At 44.1% G+C, this 12,571-nt stretch overlaps 1 protein-coding gene across 7 annotated transcripts in view; it reads left to right on the top strand.

Moving 5' to 3' along the window:
- Positions 1-2,382: 2,382 nt before the first annotated feature.
- LEF1 (lymphoid enhancer binding factor 1) overlaps positions 2,383-12,571 on the top strand; it is a 121,612-nt gene continuing 111,423 nt past the window's right edge. For 2 of the 7 annotated variants that reach the window (XM_029942165.1, XM_029942172.1), the window contains exons 1-3: positions 2,383-3,781; positions 6,264-6,330; positions 7,732-7,865. In XM_029942165.1, the coding sequence (XP_029798025.1) occupies positions 3,569-3,781; positions 6,264-6,330; positions 7,732-7,865 (414 nt within the window). In that variant the 5' untranslated portion in view covers positions 2,383-3,568. Of the gene's footprint in view, positions 3,782-5,023; positions 5,109-6,263; positions 6,331-7,731; positions 7,866-12,571 lie in introns of those variants that run through there. The other 5 variants (XM_029942157.1, XM_029942140.1, XM_029942150.1 and 2 more) reach the window with 4 other exon arrangements.

A 12,571-nucleotide genomic window follows, 5' to 3' on the forward strand; every position in this document is an offset into this window, starting at 1 on the left:
CCGTCTCAAGATTTGCAACAATGCTAAGGACAATGACAACACCCGCACGCCACGGGGAGGACAAACAGTCACATAAACAGAGCAAAGCGGTGGGTGATTTCGTTAGAAGCAATGTTTCCATAGGAGAGGGTTACCGAAAAATATCAAACACAGCCACCTACCCTCGGCTCTTCTAGTAAACAGTTCCCACTAGTTACTATTCCTAAATCCCCATCTTCTCGAGCTTCTAATCTCCAGGACACCCGAACGGGATCTCCAAATGACTCCGGACTCCAGATAATTAACATGAAGGAGAAAATGCGATTCGAATTAGTTGTACAAGGAGATGTAGGACTTGCCACTTAGTATTTTTTTTTTTGGCTTCCAGAAAATATCCTCTGGCCATTCCGTGTCCCTTCCCCCACCCCCGCCCTCCTCAACATTTTGAAGCTAAGGAACCTCTCTACTCTGGCTACTTTAGTGAAACTGCATTTCCCAGTTCTTTTCCTATCAGCCAAACTGGCACATTTGTGGGAGAACTTTTGACATGGCTTTCCCATATTTCTTTTAGAACAGAGGGTACTGTCTAACATAGCTGCTTCTTCACATCCCTAGTACTTTGCACTCACGTTGGTGCATAGCTTCAAGTGAAGTTGACTACTGCCACCAATAAAAAATGGTTTTTCCCCCCACTCTTTTCAGTATTATCTTATAGGCACATTGTAACAGCAGAATATTCTTTTTGTTTTTCATCTCTAAGGCTTTGATTTGCCAGCATTTAAAGTGTATTTAATGCTTTACTCTTCCTGGCTCCCATCACCAGCTCCTTAATTTTGCCCAAATCACCCCCTGGATAGAATATGTGTGACAACTAACCACGCTGTATGTGACCAACTGAACCCTTTAAATGATAGTTTTTTTAAATTGCTTCCTAGTAAATTCCCATCCCTAGGAAGTAGTTAGGAGTAGGCAAAGTTTTAAGTGCTCATTTAGCACTGTTAAGGTCTTATATAATATCCAGCAGCATGCAATTTTCCCCAGGGGAAAAGAGGGATCTTTGCATGACTGTTCCTATAAAATAGAGCTAAAGTCTGATTCTGTGGTGTTTTCCCTATTTTCAACTTAAGGTAGATGGAGACACATTTCTCTCTGCCTCTTGTTTACTGTTCTGAGGTTTTACAGATGGCTAGTGTATTGGATATAATAATTTTGCCTGGATTTTTAACTGAGGGTATTTGAGAGCCAAGGAACAAAATGTAACATGTTTTCAAACTTCAGCTTCGTTTATACTGTAACTTTCACAAAGCATCTCCTTAAAAGTCCTGTCCTTGTACAAAATGCATCAAAGAGATGGTAGAGGTTGAGGAATTTTTGAGGTCGAATTCGGATTTGCATCTTCAAGGGTCTCTTTGAGAGCACAGTCCAAGGTGCCAGAGACTGCCCAGTCCTCCCTCCCTTTACTGGCATCGCACTTCTGGGTCCTTTTGCCTTCTCTCTTCCTCCTTGGGTTGTTTTTTCATTCTCTATTTGGTTCCCATACACTGTGGCGTGTATCTCCTAAATCCCATGAGAAACCTAGCACAACTTTCTCTGTACATCCCATGGTGAGGATGTACTGAAAGAGATCTTGTTTAAAAAGGTGGTAATCAAGATCCAATCTTCAGTTTTATTTCTTCTGTATCCTATTTTTCTCGGTAAGCCTAGAGATTTAATTTTTGCTAGCATGAGTTCTCTTGTCCTTTGACATTATAATTTAGGAAAGCCACAACTCTCTTGTCCTTGTTTCCGTTCTCTTAGTTGAGCAATGTCTGTTATATTTTCCCCTTTTCCTTCTCTCTGTCCCCAATTCCCGCCTCATCCGCTCGGTCAGAGCATCTATCAATGTGGTGTCGATCACAGCTGCGGCGGCTTCTCTTTCATCTTCGTAGCCCTGCCAAAGGGAGGGAGGGTGAGAGAGGGAGGCGGGAAAGAGGGTGGGGAGAGAGACTAGCAAAGGAAGGTGGGGGGGGGACAAGAGAAGGGATACTTAGATGTTGAAGTTAAACCTCCTCAGCAGAGTTTCTTGTTAATTTCACGCGGGCAAAGGGTGCTTCTTCGTGGGTTACAGGAAGCGCTAGGTCCTTCCTTCTCTTAGCAAGTTGCCTGATTTTTTCCTCTAGGCGCGCGCGTACACGTACGTACACACACACACACACACACACACACACACACACACACATACACACACCCCCCCCCCCCCCCCCCAAGGACTCGTCCTACAGGCTCTGGGAAAAGAAAAAAAGTCCTCAATCACCACCTCCTTCTCGCCGCCCCCCCACCCCCAGCGGGCGGCCAAGGAGAGCTGGAGGCGGGGGAGGGGAGGGGGAGGAGAAGAGACGCAAGTGGGTAGCTTTTCAGCGCCAGCCAGGCGCGGGAGGAGGAGAAGCTCTGGGGAGTCGCTGCCGCTCACCTGCGGGGCAGGGTGCGGAGGAGGGACCGGGTTGAGTACTCTCGGTCCGAGGAGCCTGGACGCGCCGGGAGCCTCGAACGCGGCCCAGCTCAGGGCACTCCCCCCCGCCGCCCCTCGGCCAGGCGAACCCGAAGGGTGCATGCAGTTCTTTGCTTTGACAGAGCGGCTCGGCGGAGGCGTGGAGAGCGGCGAGCGAGAGCGCCAGCCTGAGTAACTCGAGCCGGGAACAAAGAGGGGTCGGGCTGTGTCTGTGTCGGCTCGAGCTCCACGCAGAAACATATGGGTCCGAGGCCCCTGCTGTGATTCCCCGAGACTCCGCCGTACCCTCCACCGTCGACTCCCAGAACTCGCCCGCACAAACTTTATTCTTGGCAAACTTCTTCTCTTTCTCTTCCCTCCTCCTCCTCCTCCCCCCTTCTCCTCCTCTTCCTCCTCCTCCTCCAGCAGATTAAATGCGCCTGGGGAAGGAAAACCGAAGCGAAAGGGAAGGAAATAAGAAGCTCTAAAACGGACATCTCCAACCGGGGTGGCTCTTTAATTTTTTTTATATCCTCCAGGAAGTGGACTTTTCGTTATCTTCTGATTCTCCTTGCACCTTCTCTGCTGAGGCAAACGGAGTCTTTTTGCCCAGCTTGCCTCCTTTCTCGGAAAACAAACTCCCAAATTGGCAACCGGGAAAGCTAGGGTGGAGAGGTTTGCGTAGGGACGCGCCGACGGACCGTCCTCTGCACTTGGGAGAGTCGCGCCTCCACCGGAACCGGCGTCCTCCGCGCGCAGACCCTGGAGACGCTGGGGGCGTGGGGTGGCCGCCGGGACAGCCTAGCCTAGCACGCGCCACGCAGCGCAGACGCCCCCAGAGGCGCCGGCTGCCGCAGCCCTAAGCAGCCCGGTGCCCTTCGGCCTCGCGGGCGGGCGCAGGCGCCGGTCTCCGCGAAGCGAGAAGGCGCGGGCGGCCGCCGGGGCTGGGGCGCCGCCGCAGCTGCTCCGGCCGCGGGCTGCCGGCCCCATTTCCGCCCGCTCCTCTCCCTCACGCATCCTTCCAGACCTCCTTTTTCTCCTTCCTCTTTCGTTGAGTCCCTGTCTTTCCTGCCGCCGCCTCGGGTGCTCCTTCCGCGGAGCGGAGATTACAGGGCTGTCGGGATGCCCCAACTCTCCGGGGCCGGCGGCGGCGGCGGGGGAGACCCGGAACTCTGCGCCACCGACGAGATGATCCCCTTCAAAGATGAGGGCGATCCTCAGAAGGAGAAAATCTTCGCCGAGATCAGTCACCCCGAAGAGGAAGGCGACTTAGCCGACATCAAGTCCTCCTTGGTTAATGAGTCTGAAATCATCCCGGCCAGCAACGGACACGAGGTGAGCGGGCCGCTGCCCCAAGGTCCGAGAGGCGTGCCGGCTCCCGGGGAAAATTAGAGGACGGAAGGAGATCCTGGGAGTCTCGACTGATGGGTCCCGAGTAGGTCCTTCGTCTGCTGGCGTGGGGGCTTGGGGGGGATTGGGTGGACCTCCTGGCCAACATTCTTCGTGTGTTGGGGGGTGTGGGTGTCGGTGGGAGGTGGAGGAGTGTGCAGGGAAGGTTATTACAGGTGGGTCAGTTTTGGAGTTCGATGACTAAATTGTTGGCTGTGGGCAGGAGAAGCTGCCCTCAACCCCTAACGTCTCGCCTGCGGGCTTTTTAAAGTGGGGCTGAGAGGGTGCTCTGCACTAAAGCGAGGATATCTGAACAACACTGAGAAGTTCTTCCGTAGGACGGAAAATAAAGTGCACCCGCTCTCTCTCTCGGTAGATGTCTCTGCAGAAGTGCGTTAAACCACCAAAGGTTTAGGTAGAGACGAGCAGAGCCGCTGTCAGAGGAAGGGGAGGCGGGCGTGGGCCGAGCACAGGCGGGGCGGTCCTAACCGCCGCGGAGCGGGGCTCCCGCGGAGCCGGCCAGCCCAGGGGGCGCGCGGCTGGGGTTTCTGCGGCTGCTGGAGTCCCAGCGCCCAGGCCGGCCGCAGGGAGCCGTGGGCGCACCGAGCCGAGCCGCCCCAGGGCGGGAAGCCTCCCAGTGCCGCCGCCAACACTACTTTTCTCCAACCCTGGTCCCTTAAAGTAGAAAAGCGCTAATCATTGGGGTAAGTTTGGGCCTGGATCAGGCCTTAAATCTATGCCAAAAAAAAAAAAAAAAAAAAAAAGAAGGGAAAGAGAGACAGAGACAGAGAGAGTTGAGATGTGGCGGAAGCCAGGGCACCCACACAGGGAAGGGTGAAAAGCGCTTTATCTGATCTCCTGGCCCGCTGCGGGCGATAGCGCAGGTAACCTAAGTAGAGTAAATAGAGACACGTGCGTGCCGGCGAGAGAAAGCCGCAAGCGAGACCTCGCGCAAGGGCTATTTCGGGCGGCGGAGAGTTTCAGAAGGGGGGGTGGGCGGATGGACCCTGATACCCGACACTCCACTGGCCACCCTCCTTTAACAACTGGGAAACGCTTTGGAGGAAATCCGGTAGAAAAGTCCTAACACTCAAAAGATTTCACCAACGCTTTTTCCCTCCAAATAAACTTGGAGGGTATACCCTTTTCCCTTAAATGGCATCCTTCTGCCCCCAAAAAGAAAGCGTGTGGTTTTGGGGGCGGGGACATATTTGGTTTTAAACAACACGTTTAAGAACACTTCAGAGTTACCTTCTGTATCCCAATGGCAGGGGTGAGTATGCATTTGGAAGGCTGGGGGCCTGGGCTCTAAGACAAAGATGTTCGTTATCCTCGAATCTTTCATCCCGGCATGCCAATTTGAAGGGGGGTCGGGAGGGGGAGCTAGGGTACACCCTACCCCACTTAAAAGGTTTGTGACTATGTATTGGGGATGGTAGATTACCGGGAGGACATATGTCCAAAGAACCAAATAACACCCAAAAAAACACGTAGAGGCCAGGCTTGTTTTTGTAGAACAGCCTCTTTTTTCTTTCTGCTCATTTTGCTTATCCTTCCTTACTCCATGAATAAATTTGCCACCCCCTTCACATTTTCGTTTCTGCTCTGGGAAGAAGGGCTCTGCAGTTTGAAGCATAGAACCCAGGGATTAGGGCTCTGTTAATCTTTGCTGTGGTGGTAAGTGGGCATGGGGCAGACCAGGGAAGATGGTGAAGGGGTGATACCACTGATTTGCACGTGGTTGAGTCTGGGTGGATGGTGGTTACCAGAATTGATATTAGCTGGGCTACCTTTTAGATGCTTATAACGCAACTCTCAAATTTTCCTCCCTTTAACCACAGAAATAGTTCACTTTTTTCCCTTGTCTGCTTGTACTTAGCCAGCCGTGGTAGGTTATAAGGGGTCGGACTCCTGCTGGGACTTGCTTGGGACAAGTTGTCTTAATACCACCATCTGTGAGGGCCTAGTTTCTATTTAAAATGTCCTCTTAGTTGTAAAATGATATTTCAGCCCGATTTTAATTAGCACTGATTGAAGTGAACTGTGGTTAGAGAAGCTATCAAAATGATGAACCCCATTAAGTCCAACTCCGATCACATTAGGTGTACAAGTAGCCTTGATGCATTGTAGCAATCAGCAGTCAGAGCAGCATGTGGGTCTTTCCCAGGTGTGTTGTACTGTTATTGTTTTATTATTTTTCATACTTTCTAGTCCTGAGTAGATAGTCACTGAAAAATAAATAGGTGTTGAAAAGAAAAAGCGAAAGGTTTCCCAGTTCTCAACCCTAGCTTATCCCTCTTGGATTGCTAAAATGGGTAGAGTGACTTGCGCCCAGTCCCTCATCCTTTGAATTACCAGTGGACACACCCTTATCACAAACTCTAAACTGATTTTCTTTTCTGGGGGGGCATGGGATTCTTGCTCTTAGGTGGCCAGACAAGCACAACCCTCTCAGGAGTCCTACCACGACAAAGCCAGAGAACACCCTGATGATGGTAAGGCACTAATTCTACTTCTCCCAAGGTTATCACCTCACGTGCAATTTGTGAATGTAGGTGTATCAGATGTGATGTAACTATGTCCACTATTTTAACAAAATGGGAAAGAAAATCCAGCAAACTTATCACCTATTTGTAATGTATAGTTACATAATTTTAAAACTGTCTTTGAATGAGTTTTAGGGGCCTTTGGATTTTAGTTGGCTTCCAGACTATGTGGAAGAGGAAATGTCTATAATTTTTCCTCTTTTTCTTACTTTAACCAAAGTTCTTACTGACTTGGATCTTTAGTATTTTTTTTCTGCATTGTTATAGAGTGACCATCTACACCAATTTATTTTCCAACAAGAAATCGTTTCAAATGGATTTTCCTTTGTAAAATTTCTATTTCTTGTTACAGTGAGAAGGCAGGCAGTGAATGCACGGACTGAATGTGGCTCAGTAAACCGAATCTACCTTGTAAAAATAGAAAATTTGATTCTTAAAATTAGCTCTTTGAATATGGAACATGTTAGACTTTCTCCCCATGCCTGATTCTTGCTCAAAATTTTAAAAATTGCATATATTTTTTAGATTTAAGGACAGTTCCCTGTGACTTTAAAATAGTCACATAATCTGTAGGGTTTCCATTTCGAATAGTCTGCACTTCTGTTCTCCTTTTCTTACAATTGGCCTGACCAGAATGAAGTGTTCGTACATACAATCTGTCAGCCAGGAGAAGACGGGAAAAGCACTATAATATCAGACTTTCTTAGCTGCAGAATGGTTATACAGATTAAAGAGAAGAAACGTATATACTAAACACACAAATTTCTTTGGCAGAATGGTGTAGTACATAAAATTAAATCTCCTGGAGTTAATCCTTTATAAATTTGATTAGTTGCCCATGTACTAGACACAGTTCTTTCTCTCAATAAAATCTAGAAATTTTCTAGAAACCTAGAAGCACAGGTAGAATTTTTGAATTTGCCAATAAGGTAGAGCATAACTTCAGGTGTATAAATGTGTGTGTGTGGGCGGGGGGGCCAGATGGCCTAATACGTTTATAATACAGCTTTAGGTTTGTGTGTGTTTTTTCCTGTGCCTGTATTTCTTGGTCCAGTTTGTTAGTTTTAGAACAAATTAAGTTAGATGAATAACACTTATTTTTGTAAAAACACCCGTCAGTAGTGGAAGTAAATTGAACCACATGTTTTTAAAACATCTGTTTTGCTGCTAAGTCATTTACGAGAATAAATACTGTCAATCTAAAATAGAGCATAATAATCCAGTTACAGTATTTTGTAAACCAGTCTTTTATATAAGGTCTGATATAGAACTGTTAGATTTTCAGATGAAAAATACAGTGATATAAAAAGGAAATCAATGCATCATTGATTGGTATTTGGATTCTCGCAGGAAAGCATCCAGATGGAGGCCTCTACAACAAGGGACCCTCCTACTCAAGTTATTCCGGGTACATAATGATGCCAAATATGAATAACGACCCATACATGTCGAATGGATCTCTTTCTCCACCCATCCCAAGAACAGTGAGTAACAACGTGCTGATATTGCAAATTATTTTCAGAAGTGGAAGTTAATTTGTATTTTAGCAAAATGTTTGTTTTTAAAACACTTTAGAAATTCTTTCATTATATGTGACTGGTCATTACTAAATAAGACCTGCTGTGAAGAATGGCTGCCTTGAAAGAGGGCCACCTTTGATGTCTTGCTCTTGGAATTGTAGCTTTTGGCTTTTTGGGTAAGATTAATAAATAACAGATCTCCAGTTATCATGAAATCAAGTAAAGTCAAGTCAACAAACTCATGATCTTATGAGTATTGTGCTTTTTATGCTGATGACAGGAGAAAATTGATTTAATTTTTCAGTTAACTAAGTACTGTATAGTTTTTCACTGCCCATAAGCTATCTAGAATCAGAACTACTTTAGCTCAGTTGTTGTTGAACGTTTAGAATGTTACTTCAGCTTTTAAAACAGTGTTTCATTTTATTATATTACCCAGTGTTTTTTTAAAGGTCAGTTGGGGGATGGGGATGAGGTATTTTTACTATCAGTTGTTGAGAAAGTATCATTTGAAGATAATCCTAATGAAGATTGTTCTTTATATCTCGTGGCTCACTTTTAAGGTTCTAAAAAATACAGTGACATTATAACTATTATTAAATATTTAACACTGTGAAAAATTTCAGATATATTATTTGATGCTATTTTTCTTTGTTGGGAAGCCAAAACCTCATGTGTACAGGAGGCAGACATCTAAAGGATAACTTGTATAGCAGGTGAATGTGAAATGTGCTGGTGATGGAGTTCTCCGGAGAATAGTCCCTCCTGTGGTAGTGATGGATTTTCACTGATCCATCAATATATTTACCGTATTTCAGCCTTATTCTCCCTCTGCCATCTACCCCCCAGTGAAAAACATGGATGTGTGGGTCTTGGGGATTAGGGTTTCAGTCTGTTCCTCCAGGGAGACAAATCCAGAATCATGAAAATGGAACCTATGGTCTTTGCCTTATTAGCCCGGTGTTTCCACTAAGTGGGGGAGAAAATCACAGACATTTCGGGAAAGTACTGGCATTAATACCTCAGTAAAGAGAATCTGAGATCTAGAAGATTCATCAAAGTAGCAGAGAGCGGAATCAGTTGTGAACAAATGAGAGTATTTGTGTGATTATTTGTAGTCTTTGCTAAAATGATAGGTATATGAAATATATGTGGGCACTATGATTTAGAAGTTAATGTGATTATTTTCCCATAAATTTCAAAAAGATTTGAACTTTCAACCAAGGAATAGGATATTTCTAATTTTAATATAGCAGCTAAAATGGTGACCTTGGCAAACTTGTGATGGTTGTTATATGATATAGTGTTTTCGTATTTTATTTCAAAAGGCTTTTCAAATATTTAATGATAGAGTTGTCTGTGTGAATCTCCTGCCTAAAAGGTATATTAATTAATTAAGCAAATACAGTTTAATATTTAGAGATCACCCCAAATAAATGCTTCTCAGTTTTAAAATTTGTAGGAGACTTTATATTTGTTGAACTAAATATGCAAACATATCAGATACTTCTTTTATAGTTGGGCTGTTTTGTTGGAGTGTTTTTGAATGGTGAGGAGGAAAATATGTTTTAGGTAAGGGATAATTGGAGATTTCTGCTGAAAGGTTTTTTTTTAGAACAAATAATCTTTCTGACAAATCTAAATTATAGTCTCTGTGCTGGTAACAATAGAAGGTAACCCATGAAACAATCTTACACTTTTCAGCTGTAAACACAATTCATGTTTAATAAGTATTTGTGGGATTTATTCTTTAGTTCAGCCACTTCTCCTTTCAAACCGGTAATTATTAAAAGTCAATATAATAAAAATCTGGTATGGATAAATTATCCCTAAGCATATTGAAAATTAATCTTCTTTTCTTTAAATCAGCATTTTCTGCTTTAGGTCTCTCCAGCATGCCCCCGCCCCCTCCAGCTAATACTAATAATTTTGAAATTCTGATAGATTAGAAGGTATTTATTGTTAGTATATGTATTAAAATTTTGAGGTCAGTGCATTGACAGTCATTCACTGTTTAGGAAAGACTTGTGGCCAGAATAAATGTTGGTGGGTGTCGACTGGAGGAAAGGGGTGTGGTCAGGAAACAGTTACCTTACCCTGTTACCTGCTGCTTTGGTATATTCTGTTACATTTTAGGACGTACTTATTTTAGGCACGTTTTCTTGCTATATTCTGCAGTTTGCACAATTATAGAAGCTTTTCAGTTTTAACCACAAGGCCATGTCCATTTTTTTTTTTAGGGGCCAGTTGTAGTCTTTGGTTTTTAATACCCAACAGCTGTTTTTAATGGGTCTGAGATCCAAAACCCTTTAACCGGAAAGCAGCCTCTCTTATTCACCCCTAACCGAGCTTCTGCCTTCTTGCTCTTTACTCTCTCCTTAGCAGGACTTAGTGTTTGTGTAACTGACATCCTCAGTGATAAATTTTCATCTAGGGTGTCAGGAGCTGGGTGACCATTTGTGTTTGAGCTGAAGGTGGGGGTAGCTGAAGAAATCCATGTTACTTGAATTTGCATTACAAACAACTGCTTGTTTACTGCATCTGCTGCCCGCAGGTGTTAGGACTAGAAAAACATCTGGGGGTGGGGGAGGGCCCTGACCGCCCCTTCCTCACACAGAATCTTCCATTTTATAGGTAACTGCACACATCCAGAGAATACCAGCTAAGGCCAGTTGACATGCACAGAAGCGTTTCTGTTGGTAGCTCATTTTAAAAATTCTGTATGCTTTTTGCTCTTTTTTAGACAAATACTGACATACAGATGCTTGCACAGCTTTTACCTGTGGCCTACGTACCATATTACCTGCTCAAGAGAACCACCTTTGCCAATCTAGCTTTTTCCTTCTGAAGGGAAATTTTAATTGGCTAATTACATCCTTCAGAACTGGAATTCTTAGAGGTGTGTTTATACCAGAAATCTTATGAATGAGTATCTCAAAGAATTTTAAATGAGAATTCGCAGTTCAAATAAGTCAGGCCTAATAAGAAAACACCTATAATAACAACACATTTGATGTCAGTTTTTAAAGCAGATTAAACCTTGGCTTGAGTTGGTCGTTGTCGTAGAGAATAAGAAGATGCTGAAGCTTGTTAAATATTTCAGAGCAAGGACCCTAGAGAATTTATTAAAAGCATACTCCCAAGCCTTTTTTTCTGTGAGTCTTATTTAGGGCAGTCCCTGTAGGCCAATGGTAAAGTATTAAAAGAAAAAAATAGTTCCTTACCTCCCTTGGGTCGTGGCACTTGCGTGCCTGAATACCCTGTGAGCAGGGAGGGAGTTTGGCTGGCTTCAACATAGTGAAAGTGCCCTGTGGCCTGATGCACTGTGGTTATTACTCTTAGGTGTCAGACTTACATTTGTCCCATAGGCAACCCAAATTTTTAACACCCCTGAAGAGAAGCATCTCCTTTCTCTTCAGATGCTCTGGAAGGAAAAGCAGCAGATGTAGTGCAGGAAGCTACAGCAAATGTTGCCGCTGGGTCATCCGACTGCAGTAACACCTGGTCAGCCCCTGACGGCTGACTTCATTGTTTCTTTGTGCTCATACCAAGGGTGGATTTTTAGGTGGGAAAGCACGATGTTTATGTTTGCATTTCATCTTTCCTTTCTTGCTTATTTTTAGTAGACATTGCTGTTAAAATGTTTGGGGGATCTTTTTTTTATTATTTTGAGTATCTCAGTTCTATTGGATGGTTTTTTACCTTAAGAGAAATATCATTTTGATTTTTGATGAACAGAATATAATAGGTATCTGTTATGACTTTGTCTTAACCTACTCCCATGTTTGTATTTGCTTTCAAACAGCTTAAATTTGATGTTTGTCATTGCTACATCTTGAATTAGGAACTAAGTAAGCTTACACTTATCAGTAAGCTTACGCTTATACCACTGTGCATTGCTGCATAGCTTTGAAAATATAGAAGTAATAATTCAAGAGTGAAGGGAGATTATGGCTTGTATTTTGAGCAAGATTTTTAAGGTGGGGGTGTCTTCACTTTACTACAAGAAGCTACTTCATTTGATTTAGTGAGCAATTATTTAAAATTTTCTAATCTAAGTTGCATACTTTCTGAAGCTAGGTACCTTAAATTTTCCTCTTTACCTGAAGTTCAGGAGAATTTAAGTTTTAGAAGATGTGTGCTATCTCAAATTTGAATATATAAGGAGAATGTGTGGGGAAATTCCCCAGAGCCCTCAAATTCTTCTAGTTGATTCATTTGATACATTTTTAATTGTACTACTACAAAGCAGGAAAGGATCTCAGTCTGAATAATTGGTAGCTGATGCCACACAACCCCCCCCCCCCACATCTCCCCCTTTAGGACCAAATGGTTTGCTTATGTTCCAGGGAGCCATACATCTGACCCTCCAGGAGCTAATACTGTATTTGCATCATCTTGCAGCCCAACTATGATCCTTATTCAGCTGTGTTTCTTTCAAAATGACTAGAGATTTCTTGTTCATTCATAAAAATAAGAGAACAGCCCAGTTTCACTAAAACTAAAGACCATTAGGCCAACCTGCAGAAAATCTTGCTCTTTGAAGTACCTCTTCCCCTGCCCCCATACAGGTCCTGAACTTCCTCTCATCAACCCCATTATTTTGATTCAGTCTATCTTGTGGTTGGAGACTTAAGTGTGATTTCCAGGACCGAGATTGGACCTCACAA

Source organism: Suricata suricatta, chromosome 1, assembly GCF_006229205.1.
Source record: "Suricata suricatta isolate VVHF042 chromosome 1, meerkat_22Aug2017_6uvM2_HiC, whole genome shotgun sequence".
Taxonomy (NCBI): Eukaryota; Metazoa; Chordata; class Mammalia; order Carnivora; family Herpestidae; genus Suricata; species Suricata suricatta.